The 22,518-nt window shown below is 35.5% G+C and overlaps 2 protein-coding genes across 3 annotated transcripts; one reads left to right on the top strand and one right to left on the bottom strand.

Moving 5' to 3' along the window:
- The first annotated feature begins 996 nt into the window (after positions 1–996).
- On the top strand, positions 997–1,874 carry LOC110730427. The gene is made up of 2 exons (XM_021910232.1): positions 997–1,540; positions 1,624–1,874. Exons 1-2 carry the CDS (start codon positions 997–999, stop codon positions 1,872–1,874), a joined length of 795 nt encoding a protein of 264 aa, XP_021765924.1.
- Positions 1,875–2,741: 867 nt separating this feature from the next.
- LOC110730376 lies at positions 2,742–16,614 on the bottom strand. 2 transcript variants are annotated; one of them, XM_021910163.1, is made up of 11 exons: positions 16,267–16,606; positions 15,956–16,097; positions 15,329–15,374; positions 11,909–12,160; positions 11,220–11,789; positions 9,673–9,732; positions 9,556–9,592; positions 5,928–6,007; positions 5,759–5,850; positions 3,278–3,338; positions 2,742–2,975 (listed from the first exon to the last, which is right to left on the bottom strand). In XM_021910163.1, exons 1-11 carry the CDS (start codon positions 16,463–16,465, stop codon positions 2,901–2,903), a joined length of 1,614 nt encoding a protein of 537 aa, XP_021765855.1. In that variant the 5' UTR covers positions 16,466–16,606; the 3' UTR covers positions 2,742–2,900. The 2 variants fall into 2 exon arrangements, with proteins under 2 accessions (XP_021765855.1, XP_021765854.1); XM_021910162.1 differs by lacking the exons at positions 2,742–2,975; positions 3,278–3,338; positions 5,759–5,850; ... (1 more) ...; positions 9,556–9,592; positions 9,673–9,732 and having other exon boundaries at positions 10,046–11,789; positions 16,267–16,614.
- Positions 16,615–22,518: the final 5,904 nt, after the last annotated feature.

The following is a 22,518-nucleotide window of genomic DNA, read 5'->3' as shown; positions in this document are numbered from 1 at the left end:
ACAAGGCTATGGGTCAGAGTGTACGGGCTTCCTCTAGCCTATCTCACGCAAAGTTGGGCAAGGAATATTTTCAGGCACGTAGGCTACATTGAGGATTAGACCTCGAAGGGGAAGGCCTACCATTGCAAGCCGAACTCAGGGCTAGGGCTCTCGTGGACCTGTCGATGCCACTAATTCTGGGGTGTTTCATACCCCTTGAAGGTAATAAGGTCATCTGGGTATATTTGCTATATGAAGGGCTTTACAAATTTTGTAAAAGTTGCGGGTGTGCTGGACATGGCACATCCCGCTGTCGGCTGCATCCAATAGTAGCAAGAAGGAGAGTTCGGAGAAGGCTTGATGATGTGGAGGCCGACGGGATAAGAGTGCTCTATGGGCCGAGGGAATACCCGTTTTACTCCAATTTCATTCGCTGGTTACCTGACTGGTATCGCTTCCGCAACACAGGGGTGGATTTGAGGCATCACAACCACCCCGAGGACGACCCTATTTACGGTAGGGTTCTAAGGGAAGAAGTGTTCGAAGGGGGGAACCCTTTTAAGGAGCACCCAATTCCTCAAAAGTATGGGAGGGCTAGGAATTAGAGGGACTGCAAATCTAATGCCCTCCTGTTCAAACAAGCAACAAGGATGCATCTAAATCCGCAGTTGCTTTTGTCAAGGGTGCACAGAGGAATGCAACCCTGTGGAATTTGCTCAATCTCTACGCCCTATGTCCGGAGAGGGATCCCTTCGATGGGAAGATCAAGTATACAGAAGGTCACAGACGTGTTCAAGAAGGGGTTTGCTTGGAAAACTGGTAATGGGGATATGATTAAGGCCATAAGCATGCCATGGGTCAATGGAGAGGAACCAATCGTTAACTCCGGGCAAACTCGATCTAGGGGCTGCAATGAATTGGAAGGTAAGTGAGTTTATTGACAGTGCAACAGGTACCTAGAAGACGGGGAAGGTTAGAGAATGTTTTGATTGGGAAAGTGCAAGGGTTATCTTAGCAATGGAACTTCCTTCTACAAGTAAGGATGACTTCATTTACTGGAAGTTCCACCCATCAGAAAGATACACGGTAAAGACAAGATACTCTTACCTCATGAAAGAAGAGAAATCAGCCCAAGATGTGATCCCTAGTGAAAAGGATCAGGAGTTTGTAAAGCTAATTTGGAGAATGAATATCCAACCAAAATGGAAGATTTTCCTGTGGAAGCTTTATCATGATGGAATTGCAGTAAAGGAGAATTTAGCCAGAAGGGGTATCCAAATTGATAATATCTGTGGGTACTGCGGGGTGGCTCCTAAAGATAGCCAACACTTGTTCAGATTCTGTATTCTAGCAAAAAAGACATGGGGAAAGAGCCCCCTTGCTATTTGCTCTGATTCTGCTGGGTTCAATTTGTTGAGGAATTGGATCCAATCATTTATCCTGTTGTTCAATAGTGAGGATGGTAAGCACAGTAACCGTATTGTTCTGTTTATTGCAACACTATGGGGTCTATGGAGAACGAGGAACGAGAGAAGCTTCAATGGTACGACTGGAGGAGCAAGTCAGTTAAGGAATTTATTAACCAAGCAATTAGTGATCATGAGACTTTCACTCATAATGAAGAGCGACACCATAATGATGCAGGAAAAGAAAGGGATGACCCTGCTCTACCACCTGGCTTTATTTATGTTCAGTTGGGACAAGAAAAAGAGGGGTTTGAAAACTTCTTGGTGGAAGTGGATGGCTCTTGGGATAAAAAGACAAAGAGGGCAGGGATCGGATGGTCAGTCGTGGGAAATGGAGAGGAAATGAACTCAAATGATGGAGGAAGGCATGGGGCCGCAAACTCAGTACTACAATGTGAAGCTTGGGCATGCTTGGAAGCCATGAAATGAGCTCGTACAAAGGGCAAACAAGGACTCCTCATCCTCACGGATTCAATCTCCCTCATTAAAAATCTTCAAAACCAACAAGGTAAGGATATTGAGATTTCGTGGACGGTAAAGGAAATAAAGGAAATGGGTGCTTCTTTCAAAAGATGCACCATCCTAAAGGTCGCGAGAGATCAAGTCAAGATGGCAAACGATATTGCTAAAAACTGCCGCTTAAATACGCTTAGTTATGTTTAGATTTGTTTGTTCCTTTGCTAAAAATTGCCGCTTAAATACGCTTAGTTATGTTTAGATTTGTTAAAAAAAAAAAAAAAAAAAAAAAAAAAATTAAATAAATCATATCACTTTCTTCCTGCAATTATTGACAATGGTACGATCCAATGACTTAAATCATGTAAAAGTAACTTCGTTTAAGAAGAATTTCAATGCAAACAAAGCTAAATTTTAATAATTAAGAATATAGCAGCAGCTAGAACATGGAGCAATTACTAAAAACCCTCAGTTAGCTAATTTAACACTATAATTTATAAATCATACGTTCAAAGAATTTAACACTAGCGCCTGTGATTCAAAATCATCACATTATAGCAAACAAAAATCCTAATTTTTACTATTCAAGATCTAATTTAATAAACGTAATTACTAATTCAAAAATTGAAAATCAAAATCATAAACTCGCCTTCTGCCATTGTTAGCTTGAAAGCCGCAGTCGCTGGTAAAAATTGGTTTTATTTAAAGATCAAAAGTGATTTTATTTATTTAAAGATCAAAAGTGATTTTATTTATTTAAAGATAAGGTACAAGAAAATAAGACAAGTCTTCTTACAAGACGGTGGCCTAATATACCTTGTAAAAATTAAACAAAATTGCTATACAGAAAAGGGTCAATACCTTCATATATCAATTTAGAATAGCCTAGAGAAGCGGCATAAACAGGAGGAAAAAAAATGTTTGAAATTTGTACACCATTATATACAATCAGGTATACAACCATATATGTTCATTATAATGCCACAAAGTAAAAGAGGACTAAGATTTCATTTCATATGAGCAGCATGCTTTCAGGATATCTTCAATAGGTGGATCATCCCCAGCTTCTTTATCCTGATTTGCACAGTTTGACACAATTAAATGTTATAACGACTTCCACAAAAGAAAATGTCATTACAATACTAACATTTTGCCCTTTTGGGTGTGTTTTCATTCGAGCATTCAGGCTCTCATTTAGAGTCATTTCAACTCTAATGATTGTGCCTGATCACATGATCACATTCTGACATGTGCTATCATGTTCATTTCATTTTAACAATAACATTTCATTTTAGACAAAACCAAGGAAACAATTTCATAACATTTTGTTTTTGTTTGCAAGGTGCTAACATGTCTATTAATCAATAAGTTCTAACCTTATGAATATATGAAATATTGGTTTTACCAGGACCGGCTACTATGATTCCTCCCTGCTGCCTGAAAAAAGAAATGTTCAAGGTATATTTGTAAGAGTTGAACATAGATGACATAAACTAATACGAGTAATAACTTTCCTTGTCCAACAAGTTTTATTTATAGAAGTTTTACACAAAATACATCAGATACTTCTATGTACCATGATATTTCAGCATCAACGAAAAATACTAAGATTTCCGCAAACCAAAACATTAAAAGCCATTGTTTAGAGTTTACATAACTTTAGTCCCAGAGCACCAAATTAAACTTCAATTGAGAGTAATACAAAAATTAGGACTCAGTTAGATGAGCAAAATGCTGAGATAAATACCATTTTAAGTAAAAATAGACCAATACTGTAAATAAAAATAGAAAGACACTGAAGGTTACGCCAAATTAATATGGAGATTTGAGGCAAGTTATAGGTTAGTTTTGTAGACTTCTTGGAGATAACTGAAATATTGAAAAATCCTATATCAATGACCCTAAAAACTAATTTAATGTTTGTACACCTGATGAGAAATCACCTAGGAAGAAACAGTCACGATGAATTTCTGCTTGGGGTTACTGACGTGGATGGTAGATCAGTATATCAAGTTTTAAATTACAGTTTTTAAGCAGCTCAAAACATTTACTTCTGGAAATTCTTAGGCCTTTCTCAATCAGGGAAGTAAATTTTGGTTGATAGCATTCTGGTTGCCATGGCATCTTTATCTTGTCAATTATCTTGGAACCAAGGAAAATTTCAAATTTGTCAGCACTTTTGAAATTTGGGCAGGCTTCATCAGGCGATATACTGCAAAACTACTAGAGGAAGAAACCTCTCTTGGAGAAGCACATAGATCAGGGTGGGTTAGGCTTACAAAAAGTCTCATTCCTCAATGTGGCAATGATTCTAACACACATGAATGATGTAACTGAGCATGGCCTTTTAGGTCAGCAGAATATTTAGCAAAGTGCAAAAGAAGATTCTTGTTTGGCTCACGAGTAAGGCGCAGCCTCTAGCTTGTGGTGAGCCAAAAGTCTGAGAAAAACTAGTTTAGTGGAGGGATCTTAGCTATAGTAGATGAAAGAATACAAAATACATAGATCAAGAATGAAAATATAGATTTCAAGAACAGGCGTTCGAATAATACCGTTGATATACCTGATTAGGCTTCACAGCAGATGAAGCCGGATATAACCTGGATTAAGGATATGGTGTGGAACTAGATTGTATATGAAATCGCTCAAGATATCTTGGTGGCCAACATATACTGGAAATTAATGTCCAAAATTTTTCTGAATTAAAAAAGACGCCAGACAGGTAATGGAAAATGCACTATAACATCGAGTTATATGTATATACAGAATCTTGGGCGTGGGAATGGAAGGGTGAAATGGTTTCGATGTTGATATAGGAATGAAATCATCTTTATGAACCAGCAACGCATTACTTGATTTCCTTTTAGAATTATAGAGATTTCTAGTGAAGCTGAACTGATGTAGGGGAGGGTGAACCAGAATAGTCATATGCCCACCATTTTGCCAGGAGAAGGCTCCAGCACAGAAGAGGCTCTGCAGGACTTGCATTAAAAGCATGGAGCCTTGGGATTTGATCCATTCAGAAGGATGAAAGTGAACAGGTCATACTAAAAAGAGTTGCTACATGCCAATTTTTTTTAAAAAAAAAGGATAGGGTTAATAGAGGAGGGGGGGGGGGACCGGGGGGAGGGGGAGGATATAACGCACTCAACTAACAATAAAATGATGCTATGCAAGAATATAATTTATAACTTTCACTTTCATGGATTTATTTGAGAAGCAGAGATGACAAGGGAAATAATTAGGAAAGTTCTCAAAATATGTGATAAATTAGGCAAAAAATAAATGAATTTCATTAGTTCATAATTGGAGTAATACTTTGGCAACTTAGCCTTGCTTCACCCTTTTCCTTTTTCTTCTACAAATAACATCACCAAGTATCTAGCTGGATTGGGTTATGACACAGAGTTAATAGAGAATATGAAAATATTGTTTGTAAGAGAATAGACTTAAAGACAGAACAATAAGGAAGTTATGGCAAGAGGAAAAGATGGTCTAAAATGACGATACCAATATATTATTAGCACTTAGCAAATAGATTCTGACAATAACAAAGTATCAATCATGCTTGCAAATTGCAAAGGTGATCGGATTTATCAGAATCTTAGCCTTTCTAATATATAGAAGATATTGTACGACAGTGTGTGCTGAAGGCAATTGATCACTGGTTTCCCCATTTCTTGCAGTGCTTGCATCTCAAAGGTAAATTTTTTCGTAAAGTTGTGCTAGCAAGGGAAGTTGGTTTAGCAGATTTTCCAATATCCTCACAGGAAATGGATATTATACAACTTACACACGGATCCATTACATGTAATAGACAATTATGCATTCATGATGGAAAAAAAAAGGCCACATACCAGCCACCTCTAGACACAGTGTCTTTCTGAAATGATAGCCCCCAGTCTTGCCTGTATCCTTCCATGTATAACTGAATTATCTTCAACCCTGCCTGTATCATCATTCATCAAATTTAACTCAGAATTTTGCAAATAGAGACATTAAGCCTATATGACATCTGTTTAAAACCTTGGGGGTAAACGTGGTTGAGGCCCCAGAAACAAAATTCAGTGCACCATATGATGAATGATTTGGATCTGCATAAACTTCTGAAAAAAATAATAACAGAACTAAGTTAGGTTCATGGAACAGGAAATAATTTTTGAAAAGTCTAAATGAAATAATTATCGAAGTAAATTAAATAGCCATATCCTGATTTACCTGTGGCTAGACAAAGAACATTTTTCAGAAACATTTAAAGAACCAAGAAGCATGGGTAAGTAAGAATAAAAAATTAATTGAACTATATAATATTCATATCATACAAGACCATACAACAACAACAAAGCCTTAGTCCCTAGGTTGCACGAAAACGGGAAACGGAAACAGAAACGAGAAATTGGGGAATTGGGGGGAAACGAAAATTATTAAATTATGAAAATTATTAAATTATGAGAAACGGGGAAACGAAATAATAAATAAATAAATAAATAAATAAAGATATTTTCTTTATATAAACTACCAATTGATTAAGGACCAAACTTTTTCTCTTTTCTAATACAATGTCCCACCGTCATTTATCTTTCTCTTCTTCCCCAGCAATAAGAATATATATGCAGACAATTCAAGATCATCAATTGCGAATAAAAACTAAAATTGTTCATCATAATAACACAAAAATAATTTAGGCTTTTCCTCCAACTTCTAATCTTTTACAAACGGCCATATTGGAGTCACGCAGATGAACGATAACGATGACGATGACGGTAAATTGTAGCTTTCCCCTTTTTTCTCAAATTAAAACAAAAATAAACCCCAAATCACCGAGGTTTAAGTGATTTTTTAAAAGGGAAACGCTTTTTAATACCCTTCCCAAGGTTTCCAAACTTTCAAATGGTGTGAGACGTTTTACAAAGCCAGGAAACTTTCAAATGCATTTCAAAACGTAAAACGTTTCCGAAATGTTTCGGAAATGATACGTCGATGATTTTTCACATTTCCGTGCATCATAGCTTAGTCCCAAAATGATTGGGGTTGGCTCACATGAATCGTCATAAGGTTTTGGCACACAGAGAATAAAGGACATGGCAAGATAACCAAGGGGTATAAAGTGGGAAAAAGAAAAAGCATCCAAGTAAAATTAAAGAGATTTTTAAGAGTACAAAGAACAATTTTAAGAAGCTTTTAAACGAGTTTTAGAAACGTGTGAGTAAAAAACATAATGGCTTGAAAAAACTTTAGCAAAAGAAACCAATAACTTATATTAAACACGAATTGAGAAAAATAATAAAAGCAAATGCTAACATAAAATAAACAAAAGTATATATATATTTATGACACGTCGTTGACGTGACTTTTCTCCCTCCACACAGCGCTATTCCACACCACATATTCCTCAATCCCCAAAGCACTCATATCAGTCTCAATCACCCTCTTCCATGTTTTATTATGTCTTCCCCTACTACCCCTCGTGATCCCAACACTTTGGAACTTTTCAAGCCTACTAGAGCCAAGCCACCTTAAGCGATTCTCCTTTATTTTGTACTCAATCAATGTAACCCCTACTCTTTTCCTAATTATTTCACTTCTCATTCCTCAACCGGTCCTTTCTTACTTGGCCACTCATCCATCGCAACATACGCATCTCAGCCACATCCATCTTATGAATGTTGCAATGCTTTATAGCCCAACAACATACTATACCATATAATAAAGCAGGCCTATTGTCTTTCAGTAAACTAACCCTTCAATCGTCGGAATCACATAAAACCCCGTCGCACTCTTCCACTTCAACCACCCCCTTAGATCCTATGAGCTACATCTCCATCCTTTTCAATAATAGATCCTATATATACTAGACCAAATGATAAAAAAAGAAATAAAAAATAAAAAGAAAAAAAAAAAAAGTTTCGGTCAGAGAATAAAAGTTATGTTTAAGTCAGAAAAAATAAGTTAATATCATATCACATTAGAAAAAATAACTAAAATTCTAATAAGACAATTTTACAGCAGACTTGTTAAGATGATGATTATGATATAATAGTCCATGTCTTTGAGATAGGGAAGTGGGCAGCAGATGTAGTGTCGGATTTTAGGGTTGTGTGATGAATATAATGGTGGGTGAGATTGTGGTTGATGCTCTACTGGGTCTAAATTTCTTGAAGAAAGCTTCAAAGAGCCAGCGGTTGATGGACAAAGTAGGAGCTCACAATGGGCTATCCGCAGTTGGGATAAGGCATGAACATGGGCTTGTAGGATAAGTGATGAGGTGCATGAATGCATGAGTTGGCACATGCATATACATGTAACTATATTGCTCCAAAGGAATAATGAAAAGAAAAATATAACAAATTGAAGGTAGTGCGTTTGAAGTCTAACTAATTAATATTTATATAGATATCAAAAGGGGCTAGTATTTAGAACACTAAGAGAGAAATCAACCCTAAGACTCAAAGTGAGTTCAAAGACCTGAATGACAGTAAGAACTCCTCTAGTCTAATCTAAATATATACAGAAGTTTAGGAACTGTTTTTGTCTCAAAAATACAAGAAAAAAAAAAGTTCCAATGAAACTATTGACAAGAATGACAACAGCCCTCTTCAATTCTTCAGTGACCAATGAACGCAACCAACCTGCACTCAATGTTGTTGTTGATCATCCTACTTGGATATCGACAATTAAGCAATATACAAGGGATGAAATTGGGTCCATCTTGAACAGATAACCCTAAGATAAAATTTAAGGTGCCCATTCACCAAGATTCAAAGTGAAACATCAATAAAATAGGCCCAACTCCACTTTCATCATATTACACTTAACCTTTCTAGCTCTGAAAGTCTGAAAACTTGACCAAAACGTAATTTATGCTTTACAAATAGAAGATAGAGGTCCATCAGAATCTCCAGAATATTTCTGAGTTCCTTATTGTGCATCAGTCACATTTCACATACTGTGCTGCCAAGCCATTGGCTTCAAATGAGACTAAAAGTATTTCTTAATCAACTTTCTTAATCAAGAGGTGGCATCATACATCTAATACATCAATTTCATCTTGCCCAACAAAGGTTTCTACAGATTAATCAGTATTCAGAATTACAATTGTGTGAAGAACAACTGCGGTATCTCTACAAATGTTTTTCTTTAGCTAGGAGTGAAATTACAGGAATCATTTATTATGTAACAGTGAGATTTCAAAGTATTACTCATTTGAGTTTAACCAATTTGATTGTAAAAGACCCAACTACCAAACATTATTAGCTTCTATTGTTTTAATATCATTTGACAGCATGCTTTTGAGCTTGAACACTGTTATGTCAGTTTCACATTTCTCCCTCTCTTATTGGTATCAATTTTATCACATTATTAGATTATGATACCTTTTGTGAAAAACATCATTACCGACCAGACCATAAAGTGAGTGGAGAACTTTAAGCCCCGCCAGCAATTTTTAAGCCTTTTGCCACAGCTACTACATAAACTTTACCTCAGTAATGAGGTGTTATCTCCTCTGGAACCATAATGCTTAAAATTGAACCAAGTTCAAATCAGATTAACACCATCCCCCAACCAAAATAAACAAATAAAGAGTACCTCATTCCCTGAATGAGACTAACATAACTCCAAATCTCAGAAGCAGAAAGAGAAAAAAAAACAGAACCTCCTCCAAATGTGGTCTGCTCATAAAAAGCTTTGGCCTGCATAATAAGTCTAGTTAGTGCAATGTGAGTGAAATCCAAATCAGAATAACACAGTACAAAGAGATTGTGCAAAATACCTGATCAATGTTTCCTGGTCCAATCAAAATAAGTGCTACACCAGCTGCATCCATTTGTTCCTACCAAATTTCATAAAAGCTTTAGCAACTAAAGACCATGTAGTAAATTCTCATGGTCATCATCTTTTCAAGAAGAGCAAAATAAAGGAACATTAAGATGGATATAAACAGTTTAAACTTATGACTTAAATGGATAAGGGAATAACAGATTCGAACCAAGTGTTGGGCATACTAGTCATCAGGAAGACCAAAGATGGTCTCTCAATATCCATTCAAGAATTTCTAAGAATATATGCCATTTAAAAGAAATAAATTGACACAAGTAGAAAACATTCTAATCACGGATCATCCATCACCAAGCAAAGCAACGTAAATATTCAATCATCTATTTAAGATCAAATAAGTACTGTTACACGTGACTGAAGTTTGAGAACAATATAATAGGAAAATATGAAGTCCTCATAAAGATACAATAATAGGAAAAAAAAATTAATTAAATAAATAACAGGGCCCTAGAAGAAGATAATCACATCCTACTAGCAACTCCTTCAGTCCCAAACCCAAATATTTCTCAGAAACAAGTCTGAAGCTAAAATGACTTTCGGTGATGCTTTGTAAGAAAACACAGTAGCTCAGTACCCTAAACCTCGAGTAAGATCATTCCCTGGGGCAGGGGATAACTTTAAAGCTATACAAGCTTCAAATTTTAATACAATGTTGATTTTGCCTCATAGTTTGCCTTCTGAAAATTTTCGAAATTTTTATGTCGTGAACGGTGTCCCAGTCCCTAAGTAATCACATGTTTTAATATCAAGCCTGTTTCTGATCTTCAATTCTTAATGTTGCAGTGCAAGATTGAACCTTTTGGAATTCCCAGCGGTGGATTGCGACAAGAAAAAATTATCAACGGTAAATAGCTCCCACTTTTTGATACCGCACTTATCTAAAGCACTATCTAATCTAGGTCCTTCCGCCTCACTAGGGAATCGTCCATCTGGACTAACAAGAACTGCCCCTGTGTACGATTGTCCTGCAACTCGAGCAGCTCCGTGATAATGAAACAATCCCCAGCTAAGATCATCAACAACATCCACAATTGTCCAGGACTCATTTGAGACAACACCATTGTCCAAAACGCTGAAGAAGAATTTACCTGGAACTGGGCCTCTCTTCACCCGATATTTTCTCCTTCTCCACACAATTTTTCCATCCAAGGTTTTGACTTGAAATATTGGCTCGTACCAAAAAGAACCTTTGGCCTTTCCCCTATAGAAGAGTTGGTACTGACATGGAAATTGATCATAAGCAGGATTTTGTCCTGCCACAACACGCCAACTCCAATCCATACTCCCTAGCCAGCCAACAAAGAGATCTTCAGCAGTCTCATGGCACAGTTCAGATCCTCGAAACTTGGCCATAGGAGGTACATATGGCTTGTCAGGAATTTTGGCATCTAGTTGCAAACAATTATGTTTTTGTAATACACAAAGGGAAAATGCTTCAAGCTGTGGACTTTCATACGAAGCAATGCAGCGATAATTGCATACCTGATCCACAGGACTGCACTTATTCAAGCATTGAAGGGCATTCCTACAAGCAGGGTCTAACAAGCAATTCAGAATCTGGGGCCCGCAGTTTTTTACCATGCAACTTAGTGTAGAAAACCCCTTTGATCTCAAATTCTTCAAAACAGAAACTGGCTTTAAATAAGCATTGATTATGACCAATAAGGAAAATCTAATGTCATCGGAATTATGTCGTTCCCATGCTTCAGTAACAGTTTTCACTACTTCAGTTTTCTCATTCACTTTCTTAGATTTTGAAAGGCCTGTTAATATGTCAAGCATCTTCCCTTCGTTTCCATTGCTAACAGGGGAGCCTCCTAGTTTATTCACTAACACAGTAGAGGACTCAAAACATATAACATTTGGGACGTTATGAGCATGATTCTGAATCCACTTTACTGATTCTTGAATGGTTACAGAAACAACCAACAGTATATCAGCATGCATAAGCTCCTTCTTAAGGTTTTCAGCCATACTTTCACTGGATTGACAGAGACTATCACTAAATACAAGCATTTCAATTTCTTCATCAACCCACTTCAATCTTTCTGCCTGCTCAAAGATTAGATGGGAAGAAAATTTAATCCAATTGTGCAACATCCTTCAAAGAAAGCAGGCCTTGTGCCACACTCAGAATCCAAGTATTAATATAATCATTCCAAATTACTTACAGTGTGAAGCAGAACATCTTGCCAAGGAGCAGATTTAAGAGGACTGATGCTGCCATCTTCACAAATGCTCACTATTTTTACAGGAAGCGGTGGTGACACTTCCTCCTGTAGCTCTGAATCAGGCACCCAACATCTGTTACCACTCTGATTAATTGTTCGAGTTTGAGCTGATGAAATTGAAATTTTACCAACCAATTCACTCCAACTGGCATTTGGTTTAGCAAAACATATGGTATTGCAACTTCTGGATCTCTGTGATATACTGACATGATAAGTAATTGGTAAAAAAACAAAGCCCAAGTTATTACCAACAATCATAAGGATTTTTTCTGTAAATGGGCTTCCCGTCAGTGGTCTAAGAAGAATATCAATTTGAGCTAAATTGGTGAAACTAAAAATTCCTTTCGGGTTTTTCTTATATTTGGAAGTGATGGCGGGAGATGGTGAGAGGAAGAAATTACATTAACATGAAATAAATTTTATCAATCATGAAAAATACATGTCATTAGTTCACTAAATCAAATAGAGCACACAAGAAAAGAGAGGCCATGGTATTCATTAGTCCTGGTTTGTTTGTATATTAATTATTGTAAAAAACATGCACCAAGTTAATGCTGTTACTGTAGTTTGTTAGTTTGCTTCCACCATACATTTGTCAGTATAGATAGCAACAGCTGGATAGAGTCTTGTACATGAAGTGGTTCAGCAAAATATATCCATTTCATTCATACACAAATGAAAAGATTGTTCTGTTTTAGAGAAATACATAATTAATTACATTAGCTATGAAACCTTTCTTTGACAACAGCACAAAGAGCCATAACTCACTTTTTAAAAGCATGTTCACATACTTAAAGTTCCCATTGAAACCCCCCATATATGCTATATCACACATTCTTACCTACTGGCCAATGGCCAAAGCATCAAAGCAACTTCTAGTAACAATCAGAATACATGACTGACTTAACTGATGTGCTATATGTTCTCAATTTCAAATACAATTTGTAGGCTAGCAAATAAACAAAGCCAATAAATTGCAGCCTTATTTTTAATTGGGCCCAACAAGAAGCCTTTCTCTTCGGTAAAGCAGAAGATTGGTTTTATTATTACCCATGCTGGAAAAAGGTTCCAAAAACTGAATTCTTGTGATGTTTCTGATTTTATTGCTACTATAATACATTTACCGATTCCAGAAGTGAGAGCCAGCCGTATCCCACTTTGTCACTAAAAAAATTTTGCTGTTCTGTGGCACATGATATTAACCTTTTTATGAATTTAATGTTCTATTAATGAAATTGCAATATAAGAAAAGACCAGTTGTTCATTACATGTTCCTTAGTAATGTTTTGTACTGGGAAATGTAACACTCATCACCTTTTCTATGTAGAAATTTTCTTTAAAAAAAAAAAAATTAAAAAAAAAAAAAGCTTTGAGCTTGTTTAGTTTTACATATGATGAGTTTATGATATTCCAGAACATGTAAGTTATGGTATTTTCTGCCTATAATAAAAGAAGTCACTGACTTGGACACATCTTTTGACTATCAAAAGTGCAGCTTTTAGTCCTATTAAAATCGTTTTCCACGTTTCATTCACCCAGTTTCAAGTAAAAGTCAATATTGTAAGTTCTAAGTTCATTGAACAAGGATAAAACCAGGGAACCGTCACTTTTCTTTTATTTTTTTCCACTTGACAGGGATTTGCATATATCCAGTTGCAGAAACCAGCTTTATTTGGCAAAAACATTTCCTATTGAGTCGTTCTTTAAAATTAAAAGACAAACCATCAGGGAAAAACATTTCACCAACTCAGAACAAAAAACAATAAACTTCTAAACCTCGAGTAATTCCATTACTATTAGTCAAGTACATGAGCTAACTCAGTATAAGAAAGCATCCCAAATCCATCTCTACAAAAAGCTATGGCCAAGATGTTGGAAGCTTAAAATCCCACCAAATATGGACCTGATTTCCCCCAAAAAGAAATCTCAAAGACTTTACATCCACAGAGTAAACTGAAACAAATGGCTGTTGAAAGATGCAAAAAAATAGAAATTATCTTGAAAGTAAGGGTTGAACTACATGAGGAATTTTCTCAGAACTCTTCAAGTTAGAGGGAATATGATTGTTACAGAAACACAAACAGGGCCAAAATATACATCATTGAATATAAGGTGAATGCGAAAGTACCAGCAGGTCTTTCAGGCTCAGCTAGTCCAATATAATAAAAAAGCTAAGATAATCCATGTAAGGCTTTGAAACAAATAATACAACAATTGTACTTTAAAATTTCAGTTTTCCTCATTTCCTTCAACTACACTCAGGCTAAGGATTCAACTCTAGACCTATAATTCCTTGTGCGGCCAAAAACCAGCAACTAGTTAACTATAACAAACATATAGTGTAGCACAAAGCAATGAGGAATTAGTGGTTGAAATCACTAATTTCAAACAGATGGCTCAAAGAACTCGCTATTGTCTGGCTGATCTTGTTTCTCTTCATTTTTGAAATCTTTCGGGTTGACACCGAAATTTTGTTAATTTTTAGGTGTTAAATATATGTAAATTAGGAGATAATATCAATAAATATAAGATATTATCTTCAAGATCTCGTAGAATATTTGATTATTATCTTGTTAACTACTCTACGACTCTATGTACAAGAGGGTCGAATCTAGAGTTTAATTAGGCTCAAAGGAATAAGTCACAAAGACCCCATCTCATCCGGTCGTCGTTTCTAGGTTTAAGGAAGCTCAAATAGATTAAGTCACAAAGACTCCATCTCCTCCCTACTACCAAACATTGTAGGTACATAGTATGGAATAAGCCAACAAGGCCTCGTACTACAAACAAATATCAAACCCTAGCCCTTTAGAGAGAGGAATCAAGAGATCTACGAGAGTTGTAACCCACAAATTATCAATGAAATAATTGCTTCTGTATTTTCTTGCCTCATTAATTGTATATTGCAGATTTGCAGGTTTGAATTTTTATGGTTTACACTTCGATCCAAGTGCCAAGAAGAAAAACCCTATTTTCCACAATAAACAAAAGATACAATGTCCTACAGGCACTTCATTAGTGATAAATAAATTTTTTTGCTGACGGCCTAATCAGCAAACACATACCCCTGAGTGTTGCTCAGATATGTTACAAGAGAGTTGAGGGAAATTATATATGGACAATATGGTTTACACCCCGAGGATCTAGATTGAGGAGGGTGTTAAACAGCAAACTTGAAACAGCATCTATGACCGCTATTTAATCTAAAGATTATATGGTAGTTTTTGCCTTTTGGGGCTTCTATACAATCCACTGCTGAGATAGTCTAGTTCTGTTTTCATATACACACATTCTTTGTAATGGAAATTCATCAATAAGGAATCTAATATTTTCAGCAAATGCAAGGCCATGTCATGTTACCTTCTTGGAAGCAAGATAATCTGCACGCTTGCGGCAAAACACACATCTGCAACCAACCAACAAATATAAGAACAGGCTTTCACATGCAACGGAAAGAAGCATTACATTTTTATTTTTTTTTAAATAGTACTTTATCCATCCTGATTTGAAACTCCCGAATAAAAAGTCAAAATTAAGAAGTCGAAAATTGTGATCATTGATAATCTCTATCTAAAGCAAGCTACGAAGGACACTGATATCATACCCCCAATACTTTAGTAATCTAGCTATTCGGCATTTAAAATTCAACCCGAAAACATGAACTGCTCTTCTGTTAAGCACTCTAACTCTAACCCTTGCTTGCCACCTTATTTTCTTAACTTTTGAGTATCGTTTTTGCATATTAATTACTATACTCAACATTGTAGGTACATAGATAGTTCATGAATGTTGCAAGCAATTTGGAAAAAAAAATATATACACAATATCTACAGTAAGATAGCATAATCCACATACATAATAAAAATTCAAATTTTAAAAGAAATAAATTCGCAAGATGAAAAAAAAAAAAAAAAAAAAAAAAAAAAAAAAAAAAAAAAACAAATAAACAAATAAACAAATAAAGAAATAAATAAATAAATAAAATACCCAAAATGCCGAGCAAAAGCAACCACAGCTTTCCTATCCTTCCATAAATCAGAAATTGGAATTCCATTTCCATTCAAATCAAAAACTAGAGCTTTATCCAACAAAGAGAGATTGCTTTCACTACCAACGAGTGCCCCAACTCCTGCCACAGATCAATATTTAAAATATGTAAATATCCTTTAAAAATAACAATTTAAATTGGTTAAATTTGTTTAAATTCATCAAATTCGACCCAAAATTCCAAGAAACATAAAATAATCAAATTTAAAAAAAAAATAAAAAATAAAAAATAAAAAATAAATAAAAAAAACCTTGGGAGCTAGAAAAGGCGGGAACAGTGAGAAGGGTTCGACGGGAAGAAGGCTTGGATTGACTGAGGGGTTGGTATAAAGGGGAGATGCCATTGATAATAGAGATTAGAGCTTGTTTTTTTAGGAAGATTGGTGAAGTGTAATTTGTGATTTTATTTGCTTGAATTGAAAATGAGGGTGTGGTAGTTGAGAGCGCCATGTTAGAGTCTCTCGGAAGTGATAAATCAATTTTAGTACTTGTATTTTATGAACTGCAATATGATGGAACATCCGTTTAGCGTAATTGTAATATGACACGCTCTAGGTTTTCATTTCACAAGTTTTGGTTGTAAGTTTGCAACTCTTGTAATCATTAGAGTAATAATAACGGAGAAATTAGATTATGGTATTTTTGTGGTGTACGGTTAATACATGGGTTATGTTTGGTAAATGGTTTTTTTGGTTAGATTTTGACTTATTTATTTGGTCAAACATTCAAAAAAAAATTTTGTAATGTAGATATTTACTTTTAGCCTCCTGTCCCGACCGAAATTGCTATGACGATAAATAAAACCATTTTTGCGTTTGATCAACGTGAATAATGCGCTTATGGACAACTGATTGAGCAACAAGAATACAAAATATGTAGCCTAACCCAAAACGAAATGAATTAAAGTCCAATTAACTAAGCCCAATCAGAAATTAGGCTTAAACTCGAAGTCTAAACCTAATTTTGACGGACTTAGAGGCGTCTAGGTTAAAAATTAAAGTTGTCACTAAAAAATCCGCGCGCATCTCAAAGAGTTGTGTTGGTCAGGTGCACGCAACTCATAGGGTTGCGCGTGACGACCAGCAGAGCCCCTAGTGATGCACTCGCGGAAGAATCAAAATTTTATAAAAATATAAAATCGAATCTGACCATAATACCGTGCACAAGACGTTCCGTTACGCTGCCCGTAGCAGCGCACCTGAATCAATTGCGCTAAGCAGGCGTGTGCAACCCATTCAGATGCGCGCGACACCTGCTGCGACAGAATGCTCAAAACCCGAAATATAAAATCAAATCTGACTATAATACCGTGCGCAAGACGTTCCGTTGCGATGCCCGTAGCAGCGCACCTGAATCACTTGCACTGAGCAGGCGCGCGCAGCCCATTCAGATGCGCGCGACACCTGCTGCAGCAGAACGCACCCATTCCCTATAAATAAAGGCTTAATATGAGGCTTAAACAGACCGAAATTAATCCGAAATTCTAGCAGAAACTTTGTGAACTTGTGTACTATCAACCCTTTTGTCCTAAACACTCACCCCCTTTATTTGTTACTACGGTGATGGTTCCCGAACAAGAAGGAGTCCATAAGTGTTCTAAACGAAGATCTAGCAATTCAAGGAAAAGTGGTAAATTCCCGAGCATTTAGATCATCACCTTTTCTTTTCTTGTTTAAACTATCTTAAATTGATTAATTAGTTTTGTTTGATCACTTTTAACAAACTTTTAATTAATTAATTTCACATAGTATCTTATGTTAAATAAAGAATAAAATTGAATAATTAATAGTTGTTTGATCACTTGAGACAATGCGAATATTGTTTTTTATTATTCTTTTCACGAATATTAATTAAATAAGGAATAACGACTTTTGCAATGTAATTCCTACGTGATTAATGCTTGTAAATAAAATCCACGAACTTAGTTTTTAGGTATCACGTTGCATATATTGTTTGGTAATGAAATTGTGAAAAAGTAAGTGCTAGTAAAGGCCACAGTAGGGCTGGAATAATGATTCCTCCCTAAAGGAAACGTTATTGTAGTACCCTCGCTCCCGAACTCATTTCTGGTACAAGTGGACCAAATTTGGGCATGGGTAAACTTACGAGTCGTGCTAAATATCCCTTGACTCTACTTGGAAGAAAGATATGAACGAGGTTTATGAGTTTTCCTAAAACTCATTGGCGACTCCTTACTAGTTTCTTACAAAAAAAAGCATAATGATAGGATAAACTCCATTTCAAGGTCCCCAAAACAGCCAGGAATTCAAATCCTAATACACCCTAACAAGTGTAAAGTCCTTTGATTTCAAAGGGCCATAGGCATATAAGGAGAAGGATCCCCTACGATGGGCACACCCTCCTTACAGGTAATTGGTTTTTCGGTCAGTGAAAAAGTTGGCTTTTAAGCCAAAATGAAAAAACTGCTTTGAGTAGCTTTTTTTGTTGGCTTTTGGCTTGTTGGCCCACAAATTATCTAATAAACAGCTAACAACCAATAACTAATTTATAAACAACCATTATAAACATCCAACTTTAAAAGCCGTTATAAATAGTCAAACAAGCCAAGTGAATCAACCAACCGTCAACTGCCAATAGCCATTTGCCAAACAAGGCCATAATATTAATCTCGTAGAAAAATATTAAATAATTTGGTTCAATGAGTAATAGTAGATTTCTTAACATTAATAAAAAATAGTTGTTATGCAACTTGATCAAAGTTGGCCAAGCCTTAAAAAAAAGTCAAGATTTGGACAGGATTTTTGGGCCTGAATTCTAATCCCCCTAGCCCAATTTTTATATAATAATTAGGGTTTTGGCAACCTAAAACTATATTTATTAGTTAAAATTAGGCTCATTCAAATTTTGACCCAAAAAGACCACTTTATTTTGCCCGAAATAATGTTTTGGAAAAAAAAATCCGGCTTTCTTGCTTCGAGGCGAAGTAGGGTATTTACCGAATGCGGCGGGTTTCAGTTGGGATTTAGGTCTTGTGCGCACATGGGGTTTTGGTTTGACATGGTGGGTTTCGAGGTGAGGTGGGATTTTTGAACTAGTGGGATAGGGTTTTAGTCCGACAAGTCAGGTGGAAGTGGGGTGCGCGATGAGGGTGTGGTTTGGTTTAAGAGACGGTGAGTGGTGAGGGTGAGGCCATGAGGGGTGTACCTATGGTGGTGGTTTGGAGGGATTTCCATGAAAGAACGTATAAGGTGGGAAGAGAGAGATTAAAGAAAAAATAAAAAATAAATTACCTATTATTTTGGGTATTTTTACCCTGCCACGTGGACCTCTTAGAGTATGACATGTGTCATTCTATGAAGAGTCCAAAGTAAACCAACTGGGGCATGACACGTGGCAGGTAAATACCCCTAGGGAACTGGTAGCCTTCAAGGCCCAAATCCCTAGAAAGTCTTAAAACGGTGCAGCCAAACCATGCCTAGGTTTCCATTTCCGTAATCTGGGACAAGGGCACAAATCCCAAGGACTCTATAAATAGGGAGGTTTCCCCCATTTTGGGGGCACATTCAATCATTACATCATTTAATATTCCAAATCCGAGAAGAGTTGTAATATGTAAAGAGTTTACTCACCTTGAAAATCTAATGCTTGATGGTAGGGCCTCAATCCGGTCAACTATTATACAAATAAAGGGTTTTGGAATAATTTAATTCAATTGGGATCAATTAATATTTGAATAAAATGTTTTAAAGTTACTAATTTAATTCGCTTATGGTACTTTAAATTTTATTAAACATAAATGAATTTTACGCTTACTTACAAGTAACAAGTCGTTCTAATTTTATTATTATATATAATCTCCTCGATTAAAAATAAAGTTGAGAAACGTTCTCAAAAAGTTAAAAGATACTCCATAAACCTACATTCCAATTTTGCTAAGATGAATCTAAAAGGCAAGTTTAAAAAACCCATGTTAAATGTCTAAGGTTGATTTTATTCAAAATGTTTGAGTAAAATGCCAACACATCTTCATTTTGAAAAGTGTTTCAAGGGATATAATGAGATAGGAGGTACAAACCCTCTAAAAGACAAGTATAGAAGTCCAATAAAATCTATTATCTTCAATATGATTGAATATAAGAAAGTGATTGGAAATCTCTATGATCAAAATTTGATCAAATGACATTATTTTTCATGGATTTTATATAGATTTGGATAGTTTATTAAACTCTAGTATAAATGATGATTGAATAGTCTTAGCAAAATCATGAAAAGTGCTTAAAGTAGTTAAGCAAAGCATCATTTTAAACCTAAGAGAAATGTTCTAAGTGGCTCAAATGGGAAAGGTTTAGGAGTATATGCGGATTGCATTAAGAAGTTATAGGCCAAGAAATGCAAACAAGTTGCTACTTTTCAAACCTATACTACTTACATGCTAAAAGTTGTTATAAACAACAAATGTTTCAAATTAAATGGACCAATTCCAATTGATTAGAAACTACCTCATATAGTTGGAAGGTAAAAGAATGTAAATGTTCCAATTTAAGAAGTATATTATAGAAATTGATTTAACATATTGATACTTCTTGGACATACGATGTCTTGTTTAGTTCACTCATTAAACAATGTGGTCGAACTAAAGGAAGAAGTTATGGCTAAGGGAGAAATAAATCTACAAGTGTTTAGAAGCAAATGATGCTACTTCACAAGTAGAATCTACAAGTCTAGAAGCAAAAGTAGCAACTTTACAAGTAGAACTTATATTTCACCTTACTTAGTTATTTGATAGAATTAAATGAATGTCATTTATTCTTGCCATTATTGAAATACTAATCAATGTTAGTAATGACTAAGCATTGAAGATTGAAAAACATGGAGAAAATGTTGTTCTATGCTTCATTGAGTCATAATATTTTTTGAATTGCTGAATAGGTTTAAAATTCTATATGATAGAAATAATTAAACCATTTCAATATATAAATTATCTCTAATATTGATGAGTGACATTTATGTTACTCTTAGGGGGTAGTTTTAGAGTTATTTCCGTGTTTATTTTCCCTTTTATTATCTTGTTTTCTTTTTAATAAAGTTTCTAGTTTATTTCTTACTTTTAGTGTGTTTTAATTTTATTTCTTTATTTAATTGGTTTCTAGTTTATTTTCGTATTTTATTTGCTTTCAATTTATTTTATTTCATTATTTCTATGTGTTACTTTCATAGTTTTAATAACCTTTATGTTTATTTTGTTATTTTATTTTCCTTTATTTGCTTGTATAGTTGTAATTAATTTTGTTAGTTTTAGTTTATTTTCGTATTTATTTATTTTTGGTTTGTGTTTTTTTTTTCTCTTTATTTTCATTTTGTTTTATTTTATATTTTTCCCGATTCTCCCTTGTGTATATTTGGTTTTTTAGGATCGTGTTCGGAGGTCCGAGGTTCAAGTCAAATGTGCAATGCCCCTCGCTCCACGTAATTGCTGCTCGTCTTGCTGCACCTTGCCCTTCCCATCCTCCACCCCACCATATCCTATCCTACACCACACTTCTCCCCAGCTCCTGCAACCTGCAACATCCAACAGCCCCTACTTTGCCATTCACCAATTAACCATTGCTACTCCCTCTCCTTCACTCACGCAACAGAGCAACCACCACCCACCTCCAACCACAGCAGCCGCACCACCACCATCACCCACCAATTTCACCCACCTAACAACTCCCCTTCTCCAGCCCTCCAATTCGCGCATGAAATAGAGAAAAATCAGAGGAAATTACGAATTAATCAAGTTCGAGCAAACCAATAAGAGTTCGGTCGAAGTGCGAGTCAGAAACTTTTGAGGTTTTGTAATTTGAAGAGGTGTGGTCGAACACACCCATGGTTCGACCGAACCAACCCCGTAGTTCGGCCACACCAACCCATGGTTCGACCGAACCACTCCACGAGCTTCACACATGGTTTTTAATGAAGAACGAACGACCTTGATTGATGCTCAATGATAAGAGATGATGATTGACGGTGGTGATTTAATGATAATGGTTGATGATGGTGGTATGATGATCACAAATCAGAGCAGCCATAGAGATCGAAGAAAAGGAATGGAGTCTGATTGTTTTGTGGGGGATTTGGGTTTTTATTATTTTCTTTTCTTTTTAATTTTATTTACTTTTTCCTTTCTCTTTTCTTATTTGTTTTTAATTCCTTTTCTTTCTTTATTTATTTCCTTCTTTTATTTTTCTATTTTTCCTAGCTTAGTATAAATACCCATATTTGGGGTAATTATTATAATTCAAAAAACAATTACCATCCATTCTATTCTCTAATTAGTTTTTAGGAGAGCTTCTCTCTCTAGGTTTAGGTTAGGATTAGAGTAGTTTAGAGAGAGAAAGTAAGGGTTTTACAATTGTTGAGCTTGGATATTGAAGAGGAAGATTGATCATCTTGCTTGTAGATTTTCACATTCAATCAATGAGAATCTCTAACTCTCTCTCCTCTATTTTTATGTGCTTTATTTTGATTATTATTTTAGTTTTCGGTATTGCTTGTTAATC

The sequence above is a fragment of the Chenopodium quinoa genome, unplaced genomic scaffold (genome assembly GCF_001683475.1).
Source record: "Chenopodium quinoa cultivar QQ74 unplaced genomic scaffold, ASM168347v1, whole genome shotgun sequence".
Lineage (NCBI taxonomy): Eukaryota > Viridiplantae > Streptophyta > Magnoliopsida > Caryophyllales > Amaranthaceae > Chenopodium > Chenopodium quinoa.
This window is presented reverse-complemented; position numbering and strand designations above follow the sequence as displayed.

Excerpts from the sequence above, each read along its gene's own strand:
- LOC110730427 (XM_021910232.1), top strand. The coding sequence starts at position 997 with ATGGAACTTCCTTCTACAAGTAAGGATGACTTCATTTACTGGAAGTTC. Across the intron at positions 1,541-1,623 it reads TGGTACGACTGGAGGAGCAA|GAAAAGAAAGGGATGACCCT; the intron begins GTCAGTTAAGGA and ends ATAATGATGCAG.
- LOC110730376 (XM_021910162.1), bottom strand. The coding sequence starts at position 16,465 with ATGGCGCTCTCAACTACCACACCCTCATTTTCAATTCAAGCAAATAAA. Across the intron at positions 16,098-16,266 it reads CGCCTTTTCTAGCTCCCAAG|GAGTTGGGGCACTCGTTGGT; the intron begins GTTTTTTTTATT and ends GATCTGTGGCAG. Across the intron at positions 12,161-15,328 it reads ATTATCTTGCTTCCAAGAAG|AGATCCAGAAGTTGCAATAC; the intron begins GTAACATGACAT and ends AGTATATCACAG.